Consider the following 24,540-nt stretch of genomic DNA (forward strand, 5'->3'; position numbering starts at 1 on the left):
TGGTGGAGGAACATGGCTGATAGCAGTGATTCCATTAGTAAAAGTGAAAGTCGTCCTACACAATAATTAATAAATTCGATGACTTTATATTAAATTTAAATAATAAAAATATAAAATGGTATTTTGTGTTAATCATTATTATGTATATTAATACTTTTGGGTTTTGGAACGAATCATCTGAGTTTCCATTATTTCTTATGGGGAAATTCGCTTTGATACACGAGTGCTTTGGATTACGAGCACGTTTCCGGAACGAATTATGCTCGCAATCCAAGGTTTGACTGGTACTTGGAAAATATCTCATTCATGTCAAGAAATAGGCTAGAGCTAAACCAATTTGTGCACAATTTATAAAAGAAATTAAACAATACGGCACTATTTTAGATACGATTAGAAACAAAAAAGACTTATGAGGCATTATGTTACTATAATTTGTTTACTTAAACGTTGTAACTTACCCCTGGTTTAAATTGTATACCTCACATGTATATACACATATGTTTTTGTTTTCTTTCATATTAGTTGTGAGATGTATATGTGTGTATGAAATCTGTACATTTGTTGGTAATGAATTAAAATAAATCGAGACCACGTGATTACTTCACTGTACTGTTACAGAGATGTTCATTCAGATCAGCCGAGTCTTCTTTCTGTCAACAAAACCGTCACGATTGAATTGGCTTTGGATTCAAAACATGGTGTATGAATTAATTCATATGCGTTTAAAAAAAAAACAACAACTTGAGAATACTTACCCTCAAAAAGTTATTAATATAAGTCGAAACATAGCATTTAAAGCCGTTCTCCTTCTTACTAGACGGAGTGATAGATGCCCTCATTGAATCGGTCAGCAAAAATCACTTCAAGTCGCAGTGGCCACTGAGAGTAAATGTCTGATCCTTCTTTCCACTGCGCGAGTAACGGCTTTGTCTACATGCCTGAGACTCCAAACTTCTCCAACCTGCAAATTCACCTCAAAGAATCTATAGTGTTCTTACTGTGTATTTATAGAGAATGATTGATGCTTTATCTGTGCAATCTTTGTAGCTCACTAAATGTCAAGCAGATGTCTAAATTTCAAGTTTAAAAAAGGTCAGAATTGTGAGATGTAAAGTCGCAATTGTGAGAAATAAAGTCATCATTTTGTGATATAAGGTCGCAATTATCTTTTTTATTAATTCTTTTCCTCCGAGCGGAAAAAAGCTTCCATAGGTAAATAATACAGTTTAAATTATGCTTGCTGTAATTGTTCCATCTTGTAGGCTCAAGTGGAAGTTCAGTGTAGTGGAATTCCCTCAATCTTCAAAAAACGAGGTATGATGTATGCTGAAACACGGAACTTATCAAATATTTTTGCAGATTCTGCAAAATTGGAAAAAAAAAAATTGGAAGTGGGGAATTTAGTCTGAGGACAAATGCCAGAGATGACTGTGACGTGCATGCTGTGATGCATGGGGAGGATCAGGGTCAGTGTGGTGTTCAAGGAGACTGTGTCCTTAACCAGAGTTTAGAGTATTTTCATACAATCACTAGTTTCCCACCTGATGCCCTTCATGATCTTTTTGAGGGCACTGTGGTTGTGGAGTTGGCCCTGTGCACTGGGGAGTGATCAGTTGCAAATACTTTAGTCTTGAGTATTTAAACAAAAGAATTGTCATTTTCATACCATCGCATAGACAAGATTGACAAACCCCAGCCTATCCCAAAGACCTTTGCTGGAAAGAACACAGTTGGTGGCAATGGTCATGAAAATGCTACATTGCTTAGACTGCTCCCATTGATCATTGGTGATAGAATTCCAGAGGAAGATGGAGCATGGATGCTACTCATGGATTTGAAAGAGGTAGTTGAGTTGGTGTTGTCCTCGACATTTACAAAGGAAGTTATCCAGTATTCGCAGACACAGATATCAGTATTCGCAGACATCAGTACATGGTGGCATACTATCTCAGTACTCCATCATTCTTTAAAACTTACCAGCAGACATCTAATGCCTCTGTGATGGTTTCAATGCTTCCTGATATTGTAAAGGAATACATTGCACAAAAAACAGACAGCCACATGATTTACAGCACATCAAGGGTCAACACTGATGGAACTGATTATGATGTAGGAATGTTTGTGTCTGTGGGTCATGAGGGAGAACTGCCTCAGTTTTGCAAAATTGATCAGATTCTTCTTGTAAACCACCAGGCCACTTTTCTTTGCCGAGAACGCAAATCATACTACATTGAACACCTGCGATCCTATGAACTTTTTTCAGGAAATTTGACAGTTCACATCATATCAGAGCTCAGTGACTCACCACCTCTCTCTGAATACAACACACAAGAAAGACTGCTCATAATACCAAAAGGATCCATATTACTCCCATGAAAAGTAGATTACTTCTTACAACATATTTCCATTGGTAGCTTACATGATTAACAGAAGATAATGCCTCTTGGAAGAGACATACCTAGTATAGCTCTTTTCCTTTGTACATAGTTTTCATGTCCAAGTTTTTCCATCTATAAATATATTAAAACAAACTGAATTAACATTTTCAGTGTGTGTAACACAAAACGCTGGGACCAAAAAGGAGATGGCTGCTCCCTAGAAATTTGTGCTACGTGTATATGTTGTCACAGATGTTGCCATAAAGCTTACTTTAAATGAGTGAGCTAAGTAGAAGAGCTGAAGAGCATAATGCAAGAGAAGTTCAAGCCAAGACTGAACTGTGACTTCAGCCTCCTGTATTAGGATCCTGACTTTGATGGGCAGCTTAGCATACTTGTAGACATTGAGGAATTGCCGGAGATGGGCACATTGAAAGTAATGAGATCAGAAAGTGATGATACTTCAACTGCAAGTTCTGATACAGACATACTCCTGCATGTACCTTTAACATAGCACCAGAAGAATTGGCCAGATTCTCTTCCTGTGCCTTTTTCTTTTGAAGTGGAACATATACTTGAAGAAGGAAACCGAGTATATGTACACACATTATTTCATTAATAGGACATCTATTTTTTGAAGAAAACCATTCAATCCAGTACGGGTCATTTTGACCCCCTTTATGCATTCTTGAAGGTTTTTTGGTTCATGCATTGTAGGGTTAAATATAAAAAATCGAAACGTGTGCATCATACCTGACACCTAGATGAACACTTTACAGTTGGTTGTGTGACTGTACATCATTCCCTTCAAATGCTACTGAAGTTAGAAACGTGTAAAACAATGTCGTGTGTAACTTTAGAGACGGTCCCTTAATTTCCGCATTTCTGAGAATATCGAACGTCCAACGTCAAACCAACTTTATTCCAGTGTTAAACCGTGCAGGATTACTCTGATAGTTTTCCCTGTAGGCTGTTCACTCCTGCATGCGTGCTTTAATGACACTGTTTACAGACCTGCTGTTTCGTCTGCTTACTCAGTTAACTTTTGCTTTTTCAGTCGTTTGCTTTCTAACTCGAGTCTAATCGGCACTATTCGGTTTCACATCGGGTGATTAATCAGCACAGATCTTTCTGTAGAGACGCTTATTGAGAAGCAGTGGTGGAGCTCCGGATCTCTCCTGATGGATTTACACGCTGTGTGCTGCTCTCTGCTTCTGCTGTCATGTACAGGTGAACACTATATTCTTCGCATATCTGTGAAGATGAATACAGTGAGTAACTGCAGCGTGGCTTCCTGCAGCATAATAGAAGAAATAAACATTACAGCGCAGTGCAGTTTACACAGTTTCCCTTCCTATAGCCACAAAGGGACTTGGTCTGAAACGTCCTGTATCTGGAAACTTTGCGTTTTTTATGCTCTCTCTCTCTCTCTCTCTCTCTCTCTCTCTCTCTCATGTATATACATGCTTTCTTACTTATTATTATTATTATTATTATTATTATTATTATTATTATTATTATTGTGGTTGTTGTTGTTGTTGAAGAGTGTTTTTATTACAGAGTGTTTTGTTTTATTTAGTTTTTGTTCTTCGCTTATTTATTTCTTCACACAGGAGTATGTTTTGGAAAAGAGCTGTTATTACCTGAGATAATAAATACAGCAGTTGGGGAGAATGTGGTGATTACCCCAATCATTATTCCGGATCGCCCACATTTGTCGATCAATTGGATTTTTAATGAGATCACCATTCTTTATGGACCTCCGAGTGGAATTACAATATATCCACCGTACACTGACAGAGTCAGTCTGGACCCCACCACTTATGCTCTGGAGCTCAGGAGCCTGACTGAGAGTGATATTGGAACATATTCTCTGATTGTACAAACTCCGACAAAGATATTCAAAAGTAAAACCTCACTGCATGTGTTTGGTGAGTAAAGAAAACTTTTCTTTTTAACACAACTACAGGAAGATTTTTTTATTTAATCTTGTACAGTCCTCAATTTGTAAATGCAAGGAAGAGTCTTTAATGCTTATAGGTAACTATAATCAGTTTTTATACACGTGTGTAAGGATTAAAAGTACACAGATTTGTACTGCATTACATCTTCACAGCTGAATTGGAATACACACCTTTCAAATTGTAGAACATTTTATTTATCAGATCATTCTTGCGTTAAATGACTATGAACATGCATTGGATGTTATTGCTGATGCAACACTAATACAAAAATAGTTCAGTTGTTTCAGTTAATAGAACATGTATTTGAATTAGAGACAGAATATTGTCATGTCTGCCTCTAATGTCTCAAATTCAGAACATTAAATTTATAGTAAAATATTGAACTATAAAAAATACAGGAACTGTAGAGTTTAGAACCATTTTTGGTAACAGATTTCTGTAATGATCATCCTATAAATAATATGCTACACTACCACTTGCGCCATTTTGACTTCTGCTGCCATTTTGCAGTAAAATATCCTCTTTTGAAAGCTCCATAACTGGTGACTGAAGATCGGTGACTGGTGTCCACATAAAAAAATTGTAGTTCTTTAATAGCAGATTTATTAGACTAAAAATAAGTTGGCAAGGAGTACTTGCTCATTTTTACTGATAGATTATTTTTACTCTGCATTTTGTTATGTTGGTCAGTATGGCTAAAACAGTGAAACAGTGATTACTATCTAAGATCATGAGAGCTAATAGTGTTGGTACAGTGATTATGCTTATGTTTTGATGATAAATGAACTTTCAAATCTTGTGTATACTGGTGTCCACCTGAGCCCTGTATTACCTTTTAATCCCCCAGTGCCACCCTCCAATGTTATCATAGTACCAAGTAAAACAGAGCTGGTTGAATTCAGCAGCACTGTGAGTCTCGTCTGCTCTGCATCTGGCTCCTTTCTTACATTTATTTGGCTGAATGGCAGCTCTGAGGTAAGAGCAGGGGAGCGAGTTCAGCTAACAGACAACAACAGCAGTCTGACCATTACTAGTGGGATCAGATATGACACAGGCCCATACCAGTGTGAAGCATCCAGCATCTACGGCAAAGCAAGGAGTCCTCCATTGAAGCTCACCATTTACTGTGAGTTATTTCATATCATGCAACTTGTTGAAAATCATGAGGTTTATCCAACAAACATGCATGATATACCTGGTCTTCACAAGACCATGATGGCTCTAAAGCAGACTAAATATGGACTGTTCCATTGCAGATGGTCCAGAAAATGTTGCTGTTGAAGCAGATCCAGTGAGACCCTTCTACAGCTCTGGGTCTAACCTCATACTGACCTGCTCAGCTGAGTCCAACCCTGCTGCTGAGTTTCAGTGGGCTGTGAATGGAGCAAAGCTTGGTGAAATGGGCCAAGAGATCAGACTGAGCAACATTCAGAGCAGTCAGAGTGGCAATTACACCTGCATCGCCTATAACAAGCAGAGCCTGAATTACTCCATGTCTGAACCCATCAGCATCACTGTACTAGGTGAGTTCTAGTTTAGTTATTGAATTCATGTGCAACAACAACAAAGAAAAAATATACAGATTTTTCACGGTTTGATTTCCTCCCCAGTCCAAAGACATGCATGGTAGGCTGATTGGCATGTCCAAAGCGTTAGTAGAGTATGAATGGTTGTGTGAGTGTGTATGTGATTGTGCCCTGCAATGGATTGTGCCCTACCCCGCCTTGTGCCCGATGCTCCCTGGGATAGGCTTTAGGTTCCCCGTGACCCTGAAAAGGATAAAGCGGTATAGAAGATGGATGGATGGATTTGTTGGTGTTTAAAAATATGCTACATTTTGGACTCATAAAATAGCAGAACTGCTGTATTTAACTAGTAGTTGAATAATTTGTGTACATACTGTGTAAGGAATACAACACATATAAAACAGGGCATGCTGTTATAGGGAAATAGTAAATTATGTACTCCAGCATGAAGCAGAGTGTCCTGTGGTGACTGCTACACAAAGCACTAACACCTGAGAATCCTTTCATCAATGTTAAGTAAATGTCATCTTTCAGAAGATTTCACAGATTTCAAGACATTTTTCATCAAATATCATCTTTTGTTTATTATTAGGCTTAGATTATGTTGAGTGTCCACCATACACGTCCCTGTGAATGAGATGTTACTATAGAAACGCTATCATTTTAGAACGAGAGCATTGATGTAAACCTGTTATTTGATTTGCAGTCGGCACCACTGTCAGAGCTGTTGCTATAAAAAATTAATCAACATCTAATGACAAATCAGATTTCAGAATTCAACAGTGCTGTGGTATAAATGTAATTTATCTACAAGATGTCTGAAAATAGGTAATTGGTTAGGAAATCAAGCTATATCTGGGAAATTCAAAACTGAAAAGGTTCTTGGGATTTCTAAAACAGTAAGTGAAATGTTTAAAGTGCTGTTATAGCCCAAAAGCTAAAAGTCACCGATAGACAGAATCAAAATGCTATTAGGTTCGATTAAAAATTAATTTGGTATTTGACAAATTGGAAGTAAGTTCTTAAAAATTTTTTTTGGCAAATATAATATAATAAGCAGATTATGTGTAATATTGTTATAACTTTAACAGAATTATAATTAATTAAAATTCCATCTCAATTCACATTGTTAAATTAATGTTTATTTGTTTCCTCTGTGGAGTTTACAGAAAAAATATCTGGAGCAGCACTTACTGGACCAACAGATGATCTAATAGAAGATGTTTCCTCTGCTACATTATCCTGTAAGGCAAATGGAACCATCTACAGTGCTGAATGGATGAAAGATAATCAGAAACTGTCAGCTAGCGACAACATCACATTCTCGAATGATAACAGATCAGTGATGATCAGTCCGGTGAGTAGAAGAGACAGTGGTGAATACCAGTGTACACTCAGCAACCCCTTCAGCTCTGACACTGCAACATACAGAATGACTGTTAACTGTAAGTACAAATATATTCCTAGTGTTGATTTGTTTTAAACTGAATAAACATCTAAGTTTAATTTGACAGGCAATGACTTTGTACTGTGTGTTACAGTTGGACCAGATAATGTGATAATTGATGGACCATTTGCAGTGGAGGAAGGAAATAAATTGACACTGTCTTGCCGTACTGAATCTACACCAAATGCCTCGTACAAATGGATGTTTAATGGGACTTTACCTGAAGTGAATACAGCTGTATTTACTGTGGAACAGGTCACCTCTGTGCACACTGGAAATTACACCTGCATTGCCTCCAATCCTGTAACCAGATGTAATGCCTCTGCATCCCATGTTTTGGAAGTAAAAGGTGAGATTTTACGCTGTATAAAAGAAATAAAATAGGCTTTTCTTCTGTTTGAAATAAATCAGACATAAAATATAAGATGTTTTGAAGTAACATGTAAATAGACCTAGAAAATAATTATATCTTAATAATTCCTACATCACTCTAATTTACACAAAAATATAATTGTACTAAATATTTCTTCAGCTGGAAGAAGGTGTCACGCTAAAGATCTATTGAGGATTTTAATATGTTGAGTCATAAAGATGTTATCTGTACAAAATCATGCTGGCTCGTAACCTGTATTAATCACATGATTTTTACAGTATGTATGTTTAATGTAAAGTCCAAAGTAAAATAGAAGTTGTGTAATAAGAAATCGCTATTTCATATGATATTTATATTTACATTTATTCATTTGGCAGACACTTTCATCCAAAGTGACTTACAATTGAGGAAATAAAAGCAAAGTGAGCAGAGAAGTAGTGCTACCAGGGGTGTTAGCCAGACGGTTAATCACCTGAGGCTGAGCCCAGATTCTTCTCCATGCATTTTTTTCAGCTCAGCTAGTAGCCTAATTTTTTATTATGGAATCAGAGGTAACCTAGCTGTCACTGACATGATCAGAAAAAGTTGGATTTATCATAAAACTTGCCTCGGGTGTTGTCACTGTTTGTAGGACTACCATTCCGATAAAATATAAAACTTTTCTAACTAGGCTAGTTTGGTGTTGCTAGCCAAACTGAAGCACAACTAAGCTATGGATTTAGCTGCTACAGTGCCATGCAAAGTACATTATCTTTCCTTATGCTCTGCTCATATCATGTTCATGTAAACTGGAACTCATATAGACATTTACATTCCTTGTTTTCCTGCTCAGCATTAGAGGATGTTACTGTTTCAGTTTCAACCCCTTTACTGTTTTAAAATAAATAAGTAAACAGCATATATCCACTTTCCCTCACACTGACTGTGTGAGCTAGCATTTGGCAGAATTGAGAGACTGTCAGCCAATAAGACACAAGTGTTTCTATGTATTTTCCTGTAAACCCTGTCTGATTGGTCTCGTCTCCGTTCACTGAAGATATAAAATTACAACACCACTGTCTTCTTTTACTGATGTTCAGTTGCGTAGTGACAAACCACTCCAAGTGGATAATTATTTGAGGCTAAAGAAAAAATCTTTGGGGTTGCAGCCCACAGTGCCCAGGCCAGGTTACACCCCTGAGTGATACCAAACAGGATTTTTAACTGAGTTGAGTAGCAACGTGTGTGTGTAAGTGCAGAAGGTTTTTTTTTATTTCTATTTTTTATGTAGGGGTGGGGGGCAACTGATCGCAGGTTGTGTGAGGGAATGTAAACCTCAAGGAGAGTGTTGAGGTAGAGGGGTGCCGTTCCAGACAAGGTCTTTTATGTCTGCATCAAGGTCTTGAATTTGAGGTGGGCAGTTACAGGAAGCCAGTGGAGGGAGATGAAGAGGGGTGTGACATGGGTTCTTTTGGGCTGGTGGAAAACAAGGCGTGCTGTTGCATTCTGAATATTTATTTACAGCATTTTAGATTATTCATATTTATCTTGATATTTATCTTGTTTTCATCTTTACATCTTCAATCACCAACTCATCTAACAAAGACAAAAAACAAAAACATACAAACAAAAAAAACACAGCAATGATGTCTCCCTTTCTATTCACTTCATATATTCCCTGCATATAAATATTTATTTCAACCTTTTTTCTGACAGTGCTGGGCTAAAAAAAACCTTAGGAATCGTGTGTTCTTAAGAATCCAGTCATGGCATTTTCTTTACTTAAAATACATAAGTGAAGTCAAGTCAAGTGGCGTTATTGTCATTTCAACCATATACAGCAGGTAGAGTACACAGTGAAACGAAACAATGTTCCTACAGGATCATGGTGTTACATAAAACAACACACTAACCACATGAGACGGCACAGAACTAAATAAGACCTACACATTTTGACATAAAGTGAACGTACAAATGAGTTAAAAACTTAAGTCAGTACAGTAACCAGTGAACTTTGTACATGTAATCTTAAGGGAAATGGATTTAAGATTATGGCAGAATCTGAGTGATGTTTAAAAGTGACATACACCAAGTGACATCAAGCTTTTTTTGTACTTCCAGACCAATCAGGTCTCAGGTTGGGGGGCAAGCAAGAAAAACAAAAATGGAATACAAATGAAAAGTCATGATAATCTAAGATAAAACTAAGGAGATTTACAACGTTCACTGCCAATATTCGAATGCTGCAATATAACTAAAAAATATCAATGTGTCTATTTTGGGATACTGGAATTGTGACTGCATACAGTCTAATCACACAAAAAGCTCCACTTCTCTTGATTTTCTGCCTCCAAAGCCTCAGTGAAGACAAACAACCAGTCAACAAACAATCTTTATTTAAAAATGTTGAATATATACAGTATCTCACAAAAGTGAGTACACCCCTCACATTTTTGTAAATATTTGATTATATCTTTTCATGTGACAACACTGAAGAAATTACACTTTGCTACAATGTAAAGTAGTGAGAGTACAGTTTGTATAACAGTGTAAATTTAATGTCCCCTCAAAATAACTCAACACACAGCCATTAATGTCTAAACTCATGGCAACAAAAGTTGATACTTTAGCTGTATGCTAAAGTAATGTTATCAACTCAGGTGAGCGTCTAACCCTTAGCATCACTCATCCCTACTGCATCCAGCTAGCTAACCCTAACTCAGAGCCTCAGATAAGATGCAGACACAGCGAATTTTAGAATAACCTCAGTCCATATTTCACACCCAACATAAACACAAGACACTAGTAGTGTAACTCCAGCACTGAGGAAGCAGTACATGATATTCACTTTTGAAGCCGTCCCGATATGTACAGTTAATTATCACTTGCTGAATTACTGTTTTCCAATGAATACATTGATAGATCTCCCTGCATAAATATCACAAACTTGGCCAGGCATTTTCAGCAGCTTTAACACTAAATAGTGATGAACGCTAACTTACCTGTGTTCATTTAGTTTCCTTGCCTCAAAACCCGCTAGTTCCACCTGAGGCGAATTCAAACAGTCCGCTTTGAGTTGATTTGACCATTGATTCAACTGTCAGTGAAAATGACCCAGCCACTAACCCTGCTGTTGGGTTGCACAAAACTACCCACGATTGAAAAAATAACCCAATTAAATGACCCAAAAGGCTCAACCCAGCATTTGGGTAGAAAAGATAACCCAACATTTTTTTTTTAATGTAGAGGTGTTTAAAATCAAATCTGGTGTGCTGAGATTGTTTTAATTTTTAGTCAGTAGTTAAGGCATTGGCCTACTGAATGTGAGGTTGTGCGTTCAAATCCTAGTCCTGCCAAGGCCCTTAACACATAGCTGCTCAGTTATATAAATGTAGAAAAAAGTCATATCCTTTCACTCTGTAAGTCGCTCTAGATAAGGGGATCTGCCAAATGCTGTATAATGTAATTATAAAGAGTACTTTATTGATCATCAAGGGGAAATTGATTGATTTAACTTAACTTTATGGTCCACCAACTTGGAAATTCTTCTTTGGCTTCTCAAACACAAAAAACCCCCCACAATTATACACATACACAATACACAAGTTATACACATACACAATACATTAATATAAAAATTATTCTCAAAAGGAGTTGCTTACCTTTCATTTAATATTGTAATTTCCACTGGTATAAAGGAATGTTTATACACATTTCTAAGTTATTTTGGGACCTTATACCTCCTTCCAGATGGAAGCATTAAAAATTCTGAGTTAAGTGGGTGTATAGAGTCAAATACATCCCTTGTTGCTCTTCTGTGCATTGCCAGCAAATACAGTTTATCAAGCTGTGTTTGCTGGTGTCCTATTATTTTTCCTGCAGTTCTCAGAATCCTCTGCATCTTATTTTTATTCCTCACTCCTAAGTCACCATACCAGGCTATAATATTAAACATTAAAATACTCTCAACATGACTTTTGTATATCATTTCCAAAACGGATTGACTAACATCAAAACTCTTAAGTTTACGCATAAGACATAACCTTTGACTTGCTTTCCTTAAAATATTGTCTACATACTCACAAAAAACTAAAACTTGTATCCAAATATGGTCCCAAATATTTAAAACTTTCCATAGTCTCAACAACCTGCTCATTTAACTTTAGTTTCCCTAACACATATTGTTCACCAGATTTAACAATGAAAATCATCTCTTGTTTTCCTTACATTTGTATGCAAGGCACTCAGTTTACACCAGTCTTCAAGAGCAACCACATTTTTAAGATAAGTTTGCTCGCTCATTACTTGATTTTTAGAACAAAGTTGCACCAGAACCATATCATCAGCATACTTAAACAGACCAGCTGTATTACTCTTACTCTTAATTTGGTGTCACATCAGCCACAACACAAGAGAAACAGGGAGGACTGAGACAAAAGTTCACAATATTTAAAAGTGCACAATAAACTCACAATATACAACAAATAAGAAGGAATAAAAATATGCAGAAATAGCTCTCCAAGTTATTTACAGACTATTACGGTACAGATTACTTGTATGAAATATATTAGAGTGACAATCTTAAAACTGCACATTAGACGTGTGATGCACAGATGTGGTAGTGTGTGTAGAAAAATGTACAGTAGTCATAAGTAAATGGCAGTGCATGTGTAAGAATGTATTGTGACCCTACATAAAATGTATATACTGTATGACTATATCAGGATATACTTTTAATCTAGACGTTCTCAAAATTTTTCTCTAAATTATTTCTTTGTGTCCTCATAGAAAAAGTCTCTATGGGTGGAGGTAGAGATTCACTGTCTGCAGGAGCTATAGCTGGGATTGGTTCTGGAGTTTTATTGGGTGTTGCTGGAATTGCTGGTTTGATTATCTGCTTTATTAAGCGCAAAATGAGGTAAGTACATTAGACTATAACTTTGTATTTTTCCTTGTAATTAACATTTTCATCACTTCTGAAAAGAATCTGGTTCACAGTTGGGCCCGAAATAACTTAAATTTAGGGCCAGATGTAACAAAATTCTTTGTTAACCTGAGCTGTCTAAATCTGTTTTGATGCAGAACTGTAAATGGATCAGTTCTTAGGCCTTGCAAAAATTATGCAAATCTACTATGTAAATCTGGAGCAGATGCAGGTTGCATTTGTTGTCTGGGTATTTTAATCCTCCAGCATTTACTGGTTTGATTTACAGCTTAATAAAGCAGTGCAAACAGTTCTTTTCTTAACAAAATGTTAGACTTTTGTTAAAAAAAAAAAATGTTTTACTTTGCTTTCTTAAGTTGTAATACATGCTTCTGAAAGTGTGACCAGAAATTGTAAGGATCACAATACATTTTAACATAACTTTTTTTGATTTTATTGTTTATTTTATTCTATCAAATATTACCAGCAGCCCTGTTAATTGGGAAATCATCATATAATAATTCACAAAAATGTCACAAATATTCTGCCAGAGGTTTTACATAGACAGGTTTTAGTATCAATAGTATCTATAACCAAATTTCATGTCAGGATTGGAGTAAGATGATTCTTCTTCTTTTTCTTCTTCTTCTTCTTCTTCTTCTTCTTCTTCTTCTTCGTCGTCGTCGTCGTCGTAGTAGTAGTAGTAGCAGTTGTAATTATTTATTTAGTTGTTATTTATTTATTTTAAATCATAATTGTTTCAATGATATTTTAAACACTTGTCTCATGTGACTGCTAACTACTTTATAAACAATTACTATTAAATTTGATTTATTGTAATACATTTTCTGTGCAGGATAGAAAGAACCTCCAGAGGAAATAAGCAAAATCGAGGTATGTGTAAAGCACTTCAGTCATTTATAAATATGTTCTGGGTGAACTGACTTATATATGATCGCAAATTAAAGTAATTTCAGATCTATATATGGCACATTTTTTGTACTGTATAGACACCGATCAGCCATAACATTAAAACCAGTGACAGGTGACATGAATAACATTGATTATTGTTACAATGTCAGTGTTGTGTCATGTTGGAAGTTCATGTGTTGGAAGCAGGAAAAATGAGCAAGCGTAAGGATCTCAATGTCTTCGACAAGGGTCCAATTGTGATGTCTAGATGTCTGGGTCAGAGCACCTCCAAAACGATAAGTCTTGTGGGGTGTTCCCAGTATTCAGTGGTTAGTACCTACCAAAAGCGGTCCAAGGAAGGACAACCGGTGAACCGGCGACAGGGCTATGGATGCCCAAGGTTCACAGATGCACATGGGGAATGATAGCTAGCCCGTCTGGTCCGATCCCTCAGAAAAGCTACTGTAGCACAAATTGCTGAAAAAGTTAATGCTGGCTTTGATAGAAAGGTGTCAGAACACACAGTGCATCACAGCTTGCCACTTATGGGACTGTGTAGCAGCAGACCGGTCAGAGTGCCCTTGCTGACCCCTGTCCACCACTGAAAAAGCCTACAATGGGCATGTGAGCATCAGAACTGGACCATGGAGTAATGGAAAAAGGTGGCCTGGTCTGATGAATCACATTTGCTTTTACATCATGTGGAAGGCCGGGTGCATTGCTCACCTGGGAAGTGATGGCACCTGGATGCACTATGGGAAGAAGGCATGCTGGCGGAGGCAGTGTGGGCAATGTTCTGCTGGTAAACCTTGGGTCCTGACTTTCATGTGGAAGTTAATTTGACACGTACCACCTACCTAAACACTGTTGCAGATAAAGTACACCCCTTCATGGCAAAAGTATTCCCTAATGGCAGTGGCCTCTTTCAGCAGGATAATGTGACCCGCCACACTACAAAAATTGTTCTTGAATGATTTGAGGAACATGACAAAGAGTTCAAGGTGTTGATTTTTCCTCCAAATTCCCCAGATCTCAATCTGATCAAGCATCTGTGGGATGTGCTGCACAAACAAGTCCAATCAATGGAGGCTTCACCTTGCAACTTACAGGACTTAAAGGATCTGCTGCTGACGTCTTGGTGCCAGATACCACAGCACACCTTCAGAGGTCTTGTGGAGTCCATTCCTCGATCGGTCAGAGCTGTTTTGGTGGCACAAGTGATTTTATTATTTTCTTTTTTTATTTCAGCTCAAACAAACAATCTCCAGTTTCATTTCTACTGAACATTTCTACTGAACATTTCTGATGAACATTTCTTCTGAACATTTCTTCTGAACATTTCTACTGAACATTTCTGCTGAACATTTCTACTGAACATTTCTAGTGAACAAGTGTTTTAATGTTATGGCTGAGAGGTCACATGCACAAATAATTCACTTTATTATTGGCCTAAATGCCTAAACCTAATATTCTGTTGCATAATGATAATGATGCTTTTTTCCCACAGCAACACAAACTGAAGAACAGCATGTGAGTCACTTTTTTAAATTTCCAGTTTTACAGTCTATACACCATGCAAAGAGAGTTTATTCAGAGCATGTAGCTGACAGTTGCTTTGCCTTTATTAATTTACCATCAAATGACTTGATAGTGTTTATAATACAGAAGTAATTAAAGTGGCAAAGACTCTTCCAGTTGCTGCAGATAGATATCTCTTACCGTAAGCCACTGAGGACCTTTGACCTCATACACCACGTAGGCAGAGCAATTTCACTTCCCACTCTGGTAGTTATTGACAATGATATTTTCTAGTAAATAATATAAGGAAAAAAGCAAAGGACTGTTTCTCCAGGTACAAACTGCGTTTCCATGAACAGGAATCCATACAGAGCCTTCAGTGCTCCAATGCAGTGTCATAGCTCTTTAACCAAACTTTAACACCTTTATGCGATTTCAGTTATTGATTGAACCGAAGCAATCAGAGAATAGTTGCTGTTACTTAATCTTATGTAGTTTATGACTTTTTTATACAGTTTATGTTTATTTTCCAGTGCGACATTACTAAAAAATAGGAGCAAAAAAAATCAGAAGGAAAAAATAAGTTTGCCAGTTGCAGTGTGATCTGTGAGTAGTACATTTTTTAAGATGACTGAAAAGGGCACAGCAGTAATCAAGCATGCACAACATGCAATGTTATTGTATTATTTATTTTGCTTGCTGCAAGTGCTGTGGCATTAGAAGAAAATCACACACACAAAAAAATAACAGCATACAATATTTTGACTCACAATTTGTATAAAAATATTGCAGATTTAATTTTTCAATTTATAACCTATTTCCACCAGTAATGTTGGGTTGTTTATGTTGCTGGGAGGATGCCACTGCTTGTCATTATCAGGCTGGGCCACATAGCTCTGATCCGGAAGAATACTGCAGTTTTAATAAACTGTAATTAAATTGTGGCTAGGCTTATATACTATGTATTTCTATCTTTAGTAAAGTACCAGATCTTAATTTTTACAAATAATTTTTAGACATTTAAAACCACGTTGACAGAGATTTTAATACATTTATACTCATAAATTCTGCCAGACACAGGAGTAGCGGTTAGAGACCTAAAAAACAGCCAATCTGGATTTATTATAAGATTCAAAGTTTTTAAAGAAAATTGTGTGAGGAAATATATTGAAATATATTATAAAATATATATAAAGAAACTTTATGATCAAGAGTCAATGTTATCACATCCGTTAAATATACCTTGTTAAAATTAACCAAGCTTTATGGATTCATTTTTCACTATTTGTTACAGTTAGTTAGTTAGTTTACAGTTACATTTATATAGTGCTCTTCTAGACACTCAAGGTGCTTTACATAGTGTGGTGGAGGGTGGGGGAATCTCCTCAACCACCACTAGTGTGTAGCATCCACCTGGATGATGCAACAGCGGCCATAGTGCAGCAGAACGCCCACCACACATCAGCTATTAGTGGAGAGGAGAGAGTGGTGTAGCCAATTCAGAGATTAGGATTATTAGAGGGCAATAATAGAGAAGGGCCAATAGAAGAATTTTGCCAGGACACCGGGGTATACCCCTACTCTTTTATGATATGTGTCCTGGGATTTTTTTTAATGACCACAGAGAGTTAGAACATCAGTTTAACATCTCATCCAAAAGACAGTGCAGTTCTTCCACATGACAGACTTATGCTTCCCATTGGAAGCTTTTTTATGCATGGTGTGAGGAGCAAGGGCTTGATCCTGCATCATATGACATTCCAAGCATCTTAAGCTTTCTTCATCATTAAATGGAGGCGGGCAAGGCGGCTTCCACGTCACTGCAATTTCTGCATATCATGTTCCAGGTGGTGGATCTTCTCTGGGATCTCACAGTCTTGTCTGCAGTTTTCTGCAGGGTGCATACAATCTGAACTCTGCTCGGGATCCTCACTTTCCTGTGTGGGATTTGCCACTCGTGCTTGCATTCCTACCAGTTTGAGCTTGCAAAACATTGATATTAAATGGATGTCCTTGAAGACTGCTTTTTTGTTGGTTATTGCTTCTGCAAAATGAGTCAGTGAGTTCCACGTGCTGTCTTGCTTAGTTACCGGATGACCCCGGGGTGGTCCTACGGCCCAAACCTTCTTTTCTTCCAAAAGTCCTTCCTCAGTTCATAAACCAGCACATTGAACTGGCCTCTTTTCATACTTCTTCAGGGCCTGACCCAAGTGCCCAAATTTTGTGTCCTGTTTGTGTCTTGAAATGCTATGTGAACTCTACTGCTCAATTTAGACAGTCAGACCAGTTATTTGTCTGCTATGGTGGTGTGAAGAAAGGTGCTCCAGTCTCAAAGCAGAGGTTGTCATACTGGATAATAGAGACCATTGTGCTGGCTTACGAGGCGGCAGGGAGGCTATTGCCCTGGAGACTAACTTGCCATTCCACCAGGGCCATCTCATCTTCATGGGCTGTTTTTAGAGGCGTTTCCTTGGCGGATAGCTGCACTGCCGCTACCTGGGCTTCTCCATGAACATTTCCTCGGTTTTATAAGGTCAACGTTGCTGCTCATCATGCCGTTTGTTCTGCGGTTCTTCAGGAGCGGACTTAATTTTCATCGGGTGGGTGGTATTCCTCATGACTATGTTGGTATATGTCATCCAATAGTGTTACTCTGCCTCTGGCAGTTAGTAGGAATGAAACAGAATGCTAGTTATGCATGTAACTCTGGTTCTGTGAATTCCGGATGACCGCCAGAGTTCTTAGTCACTCGGAATGCGCGAGAAAGGCATACTGAGGCAGAGTGCTGAGCTACTGTGGCTTATAACCCCCAGGGCTCAGCATAAATAAATATGTGACTTTGTTTGATATATCCTCTCAACCTATCTGGCTGGCGCTGCGATAATCCAATAGTGTTACACTGCCTCTGGCAGTCATCCGGAATTCACAGAACTACAAATACATGCGTAACTAGCAGTTTAAATTATGTCCTTGGTCATGCAGTAGCAATACGATTCAGCTCATATAATCATATATTGATAAATTAACAGATATAACTCATCAAATCTCAGACTTTCAGCAACAGCTTCTGGAAAATTCTGAATTCCTCCCAAAGCTTGCAAATTAGGGATGTAACCAAATAGAAATACATAATTTGGCTTGAACAGATAAAGCATCCTAAACAAATACAGAATGAACAATAATTAGAGTATTCTTTTTTATAAGCTTTACAAATATATTGCAAGAGAATGCAAAGATTATTGCTTAATTACACAAAAGTAAATAAATACATTTAAAAAAAGAATTTTCATTGTGAACCTTTAGGGGCTTAGTAACCTGGAATCCAAGACAATACAAAATGAACAAATTCAAAAGCTCAAGGTTTTTACTTTATTGTGGCCTTTTAAAATATAGCTTGGCCTAGCTCATGGGGAGGGTTTCCAGGTTTCAGGAAAATTTCCAGCCTAACTACAAGTCAAAAACGGCACAAAGACTTGATACAAGCCCAAAATGTTCAGGCATAGGAAAATATTTTTTTCCTACTTTTTCACTCTCTTTTCAGGAGGATTTTCCTGGGTTTCCTGCCAACCCCACTTATGGTACTTAAAAAAAAAAAATAAAAAAATTAACATGATACTAATAGGAGATGCACTATTTGGTTTTAGCCCAAGCAAGACAATGCCTTACTCAGCTTTTTACTATATCACTGTACAAACATTATAAATGTGCTTTTTGAACAGCTGCTCCACTTATCTCACACAGACAACACACTGTGGACAGGGCAGCATATCTCTGCAGGGCTCTGCTAAGAAAATATTAGCTGAATTAATTTAAAATATATATAAATTGTAAAACTTATTCATTCATTGTATATGTTCTAAAATGTTTGTTCTCCATTGTTGTTAAAAGAAAATGCTCTCAGGAATTCATACCATTTTGACTTGCAGAGTGCATCTCAGGTTTAAAGTAGATTCTGGTGCAGCAAACTTTTCTGGTCTTTCTGGAATGTAACAAACACAAAAAGTTTGTAATATTATTATGTAAATGAAAATGTAAATTAAATATTATTAGATGGTTATTCTCAAATGTAGCCTAAACATCAGGACAGCTGTGAAATACATTTACATGCTTAGTCTTTCACGTTAGATAAAAGAAAGAAAGCTTGTTAGAAACTTCCCCAGGACATTTGTTTGGAGACTTGAATAGTTATTGAAGAATTGAACTTACAGTATGTTCTTCGCATATTGTGATTTGTTATAATTTGTAAATGAAAAATGACTTATTTTTCCAACAGCCCTGTTTTGCTGATACAAAAATATGAAAACAGATATGAATATTTTGAGCACTAAACATATACAGATACTGGCATTGCATTACACGTCTAATGTAAATAGATAAATGAGTTGTCATGCATTAGTTTATATTGCACAGTCCACAAAATTAGTTAACCAAAATGCTGACTGATAGTATAGCATAATGAATGTATTTAGTACCACTAGCTGTTTTACACAGTCCCTCTTTTTGTTATAGGAGTGGTACTATCCAGACGTCAGCCATCTTCGGTACAATCAAAGGCAGCAAGGAATAGCAGCCATGCCAATGGCTCACGCACCTGCTCATGTGTCTCAGCATAATAAGGGTAAACATCAATTACATTTGATTAACAACTATATAATTTATATTTTATTCAAAAAGTTATATTAACATTCAAAAAGCTTATATTTCAGTGCTTGAAGTGGTATGCAGTACCTGCATTTGTGTTTTTCTTTTTCCATAATCTTCTGGTAGTGCCAATGCCTAGCAACAGAATTAATTACAGTACATTTTCACTACATGATATAAAAGTGGAGCAAGTTTAGTTCAAAGTATGCACATAGTGTTATTGTATGGGTTTGTATAGTGGTTATGCTTCACATACACATATGTAACTACATGACATTCTTAAGAGCATGCACATGTAGGGGTGCCCAAAGTACTGAGAAGTTATACTTGCATGACAGTATAGATATGTACTCAATTAAAAGTGGACATATCAAAACAAACAAAAAAAGTACTCACGTAAATGTAAAAAGTTGCTACTTTTAAAATGTACACAAGTATTAAAAAGTAAATGGTTTGAACTAATGAAATTCAGCTAATGTCAATTTCCTGTGAAAAGTAACTTTTACTTATCCAAAATTATTAGAAGATACACCGTTTTTCTGTTAGTGCAGTATTTACCATTGACTAGCCAATTATGTTTCTTACTGGAATCAATGCTAATCTAATCTGGCATTAGCAAAGAAAACAGGCTAGTTTAATTAAATATAGCTAGTTAATGTTAGCAAGTTAGCTAACATCAGCTAGCTTTGCTTAGTCTAGCACTGTGGTTTTCAAAGTGGGGGCCGCCAGGGGGCGCCCTCAACAATTTGGTGTGAAAAATAAATTCTCACTCTCAGACAACCACACACAGACACAATCAATTCCTAATGTAATGTAATGTAAAGATGTAAGATGTAATTATTAATAAAAAGGGATATATGTTCAGAAGTCTGTATTTTTAATGTGTTTTAAAGACATCTTGCTAAAGGGGGGCTTCGGTCAAATGTTAATGCCATTTGGGGGGCCTTGCCCTGGAAAAGTTTGGGAACCACTGGTCTAGCATATTGAGTCATTTGACTAAGGTAGGTCCAGGAGCACTCACCCTCAACTTCCACACTGTAGTCCAGTGGCTTATCCGTATTCAAATGCAAACAGATAAATATAGCGCTAACAGCAATGTATAGCATGAGAAGCTCATGACCAGTGATGAGTTGTCATGACTATTGATAGTTTTTTCTTTTTTTTTCACTTGACGGGATGCTAAACTGAGCCCATTCCACTAATATACTGTACAACATACAGACACTGGCTGAATGAGAAAAGAAGAGACCTTTGAAACTTGATAGTACTTTAAATGCTTAAATAAAAATCCGAGGAGTAAAAATAAGGTTTTTTTTTCTTGGAAATATAATTAAGTAAGTGTACAAGTATTTAATTAAATAATACTCAAGAATAAATACGCCAACATTATTTTCTATAAGTAAATATTATGTAGAATTACTCAAGTATTTTCCACCCATTTGCAACAGCTTGTGCTTTATGTGGCTAGTGTGAGTCTGTTACAATTCCATGGCGGAGACAAACGCGGACTGGCAATTGGGTTAAACGGGGCGTAGACAGAAGCGTAATCTAAAGACAAGCGAATCTTGAAACCCGGTAAACGTATATGAAATTAAGGCTTGGTGCATGAACAGAGACGAGGCTGCTGAGCATTTACTTCGCAAGCGGCTGACGTTAACGAGGCGCTTTTATAACTTTTGATGTAGTGCAGGCGTTCGTAATCAGAACTCCGGCGAACTCGAGCGCGAGCATGGCTGGGAAGTGTAGTCCTCTTCCGCCATGTCCCTGGGTGGCACTACACGCTGGGAACTGCAGCCGCGAGTTTGCCGTGACGTAACAGAATCGAAAAATTAAATTGTAAAAAATGAAATTAGAAATTGTAGAAATTGTAGAAACTGCTTCCAAAACGGAATTGGCCTGAAGCCAAAAGATAGCAAAACACTGCCACTTAGGAATAACACTTTAACACACATTGTCTAACCACACAAAAGTGGGGAGAGATCAGCTGCACTGATGGCACATTAAATCAGAACTTATATTTTAGATGTTTCAGATACAGATAGATAGATAGATAGACAGATGGATGGATAGATAGATAGATAGACAGACAGATGGACAGACAGACAGACCGATAGGTAGATAGATATGTAGATATAAATGTAGGTAGAAACTTGATATATCTTGATCTATTTACTGCGAGTGAATTGTCTTTTGTTTTATATAATTAAAAAAATTATAGAATTAGTAAAGTAACTCCAGCTTGTCCTGACCAGCCACCAGCTGCAACAAACTGGTAGACCATCGTTGCAAGTGTTGGTCGAAAGGAAATATGTTCTGAATTACTGAATTATTAAGAAAATAACACAACAGTAAGGCAATAAGAGAATCATAAACATTTATTGATCAGCTTAGTCAAGTAATAATGAAGCTGGAAAATAATTAACCAGCTAGCAGCAATGGCAGCTGGTAGCTGCTATTGTTGCAAAATCCAGTCATATTAATACATGCCTAAAACAAGAGTCCATGCACTTTTCACTTTTAGCATTGGGAATACTGAATAGCAGTTTGTCTTCAGCTAGATCACTAACATATTAGGAATGACCGTTAAAGGAACATAATAACGAAAGTAAGGATGGTATATACTGGAAAATATATCTTTTGGAAACCATATTAAGGGACAAACAAATGATTTGTATGAAGATTATCCCTGCAGCATAACTGTCCCTTCATCTTTTCCAGACAGCAACATCTAATCCTGTCACACAAATCATTTATGCTGATGTGAGTGAAGCAACAGCATTAGATGTGGACCACACTGACCAAGGCTGCCAGTCGACTGCTAAAAAGTAAGCACACAGTTCAGCAATTCTGCAAGAGACATTTGTGGATTTGATCGACCTGCCATTGTTGTGAAAGGAAAAATCATGAGTCCAAGCTCTTGAAGTAACTGAATGGTTTCACTGCAGATTCTGCTTGAATAGAAGTGGGTATTGTTGGCTATTTCAATGGAACCCTCAGTGTTGAGTCTGAATTTAGTCCTTAGATTTTCTTGCTTTTAATATTATATACAAATGTATTAAAATGTACAATATTACTTACGAATACAAATTACAACAAAGTACAATGAGATTCAGCATGCAATTCTCCATCAAGCAGCAAAGTATAAAGAAAATTGTATAAATATATATAGTACGAATGTAATAGCAATGAAAGTTAGACATTTACTGCATGTTCAAATAAAATAAGTGCAGTGGTTCCCAGCATATAACAATAAAAACCCATTGATCTCAAATACTGTACTGTAACTTTCCTTACTAATAAAAAATGCTAATATTTTTGTTAACATATTTTTGTGTTTCATCTAGGCCTATGTAATTTTATCCAAAATGTCTGTATAAATTTTTTATTTAAATTTTGACAATCCTTGGTAGGAAATCACACAAATCAGTTTGTATGAATGGCAAAGTTTAGGATCGCAGCCTTCTTTCAACATTTGTTTGAAATCCACAGAATCTCATTATAATTAAAAAAATAAAAAATAAACTCATCTTCATCTATGACCTCTAGAATGACAAGTGCATACAATTTACATTTTTTGATGAATTATTTAGATATTTCTGCTTGATGTCTATGACTAAATAATCAATAAAGTTCATTTTAAGTTCAAGAATCTAACATTCTAGAATCTAACACAGATGTCAACTTTAATTCTTTGCCTGAGTGTTCATCCAAACCTTTTTGATTAACTAAAATGTGTTTAGCTATCTGTCCATGCACACTCAAAGACACGTAGGCAGAGGACAGAATGCATACATTTTTGAAAATATTTCATATGAATTCAAAATTACACTTATTTGAAAATATATTTAAGTAACTTGACAAGGTGCTGTTCTAATTGCAGTTCATGCTTTTTTATGGTATTATCATGTTGGAATGGCAGGATATGGTACTGATGACTGATCACATTTCCTTATGATTTTAGAAATGCATAAAATTACATTTAGTATTTTATAATCTGTCATAGTATTTTTTTTTTCAACAGAAGCAAACTTCCCCAAATATTCCAGAAGAAATGCTTTTAGGTACATTGCCAATTCTAAATTGCCCCTAGGTGTGAATGTGTGCGTGCCTGCATGCCTGTGTGCGCGTGCGCGCACGTTCAATGTTTTCTGGTATAGGTTCCAGATCCACCAAGACCCCTGTCCAGGATAAAGTGAAGATGAATAAATGAATCTCCTGAATAAGGCTTAAGAACCGCATATTTGTTCTTGCTTAGTTCCTGCATAGTTACCTATATGAGAACATAGTCATGTATAAAATCTTATCAATATACAGTATCTCACAAAAGTGAGTACACCCCTCACATTTTTGTAAATATTTGATTATATATTTTCATGTGACAACACTGAAGATATGACACTTTGCTACAATGTAAAGTAGTGAGTCTACAGCTTGTGTAACAGTGTAAATTTTCTGTCCCCTCAAAATAACTCAACACACAGCCATTAATGTCTAAACCGCTGGCAACAAAAGTGAGTACACCCCTAAGTGAAAATGTCCAAATTGGGCCCAATTAGCCATTTTCCCTCCCTGGTGTCATGTGACTTATTAGTGTTACAAGGTCTCAGGTGTGAATGGGGAGCAGGTGTGTTAAATTTGGTGTCATCGCTCTCACACTCCCTCATACTGGTCACTGGAAGTTCAACATGGCACCTCATGGCAAAGAACTCTCTGAGGATCTGAAAAAAGAATTGTTGCTCTACATAAAGATGGCCTAGGCTATAAGAAGATTGCCAAGACCCTGACACTGAGCTGCAGCACGGTGGCCAAGACCATACAGCGGTTTAACAGGGCAGGTTCCACTCAGAACAGGCCTCGCCATGGACGACCAAAGAAGTT

At 36.9% G+C, this 24,540-nt stretch overlaps 1 protein-coding gene across 9 annotated transcripts; it reads left to right on the plus strand.

The window, feature by feature from the left end:
* Window positions 1–3,141: 3,141 nt before the first annotated feature.
* On the plus strand, window positions 3,142–22,984 carry LOC128607834 (carcinoembryonic antigen-related cell adhesion molecule 5-like). Of its 9 annotated transcripts, none has more exons than XM_053625045.1 (12): window positions 3,146–3,608; window positions 3,992–4,309; window positions 5,190–5,468; window positions 5,599–5,865; window positions 7,038–7,313; window positions 7,410–7,664; window positions 12,456–12,585; window positions 13,448–13,485; window positions 14,533–14,720; window positions 15,011–15,033; window positions 19,531–19,639; window positions 19,728–20,780. In XM_053625045.1, exons 1-11 carry the CDS (start codon window positions 3,560–3,562, stop codon window positions 19,586–19,588), a joined length of 1,881 nt encoding a protein of 626 aa, XP_053481020.1. In that variant the 5' UTR covers window positions 3,146–3,559; the 3' UTR covers window positions 19,589–19,639; window positions 19,728–20,780. The 9 variants fall into 9 exon arrangements, with proteins under 9 accessions (XP_053481075.1, XP_053481020.1, XP_053481030.1 ...); XM_053625038.1 differs by lacking the exon at window positions 19,728–20,780 and adding an exon at window positions 22,381–22,984 and having other exon boundaries at window positions 3,151–3,608; XM_053625065.1 differs by lacking the exon at window positions 19,728–20,780 and adding an exon at window positions 22,381–22,984 and having other exon boundaries at window positions 3,153–3,608; window positions 14,533–14,696.
* The last annotated feature ends 1,556 nt before the right edge of the window (window positions 22,985–24,540 follow it).

This window comes from Ictalurus furcatus, chromosome 1, assembly GCF_023375685.1.
Source record: "Ictalurus furcatus strain D&B chromosome 1, Billie_1.0, whole genome shotgun sequence".
Lineage (NCBI taxonomy): Eukaryota > Metazoa > Chordata > Actinopteri > Siluriformes > Ictaluridae > Ictalurus > Ictalurus furcatus.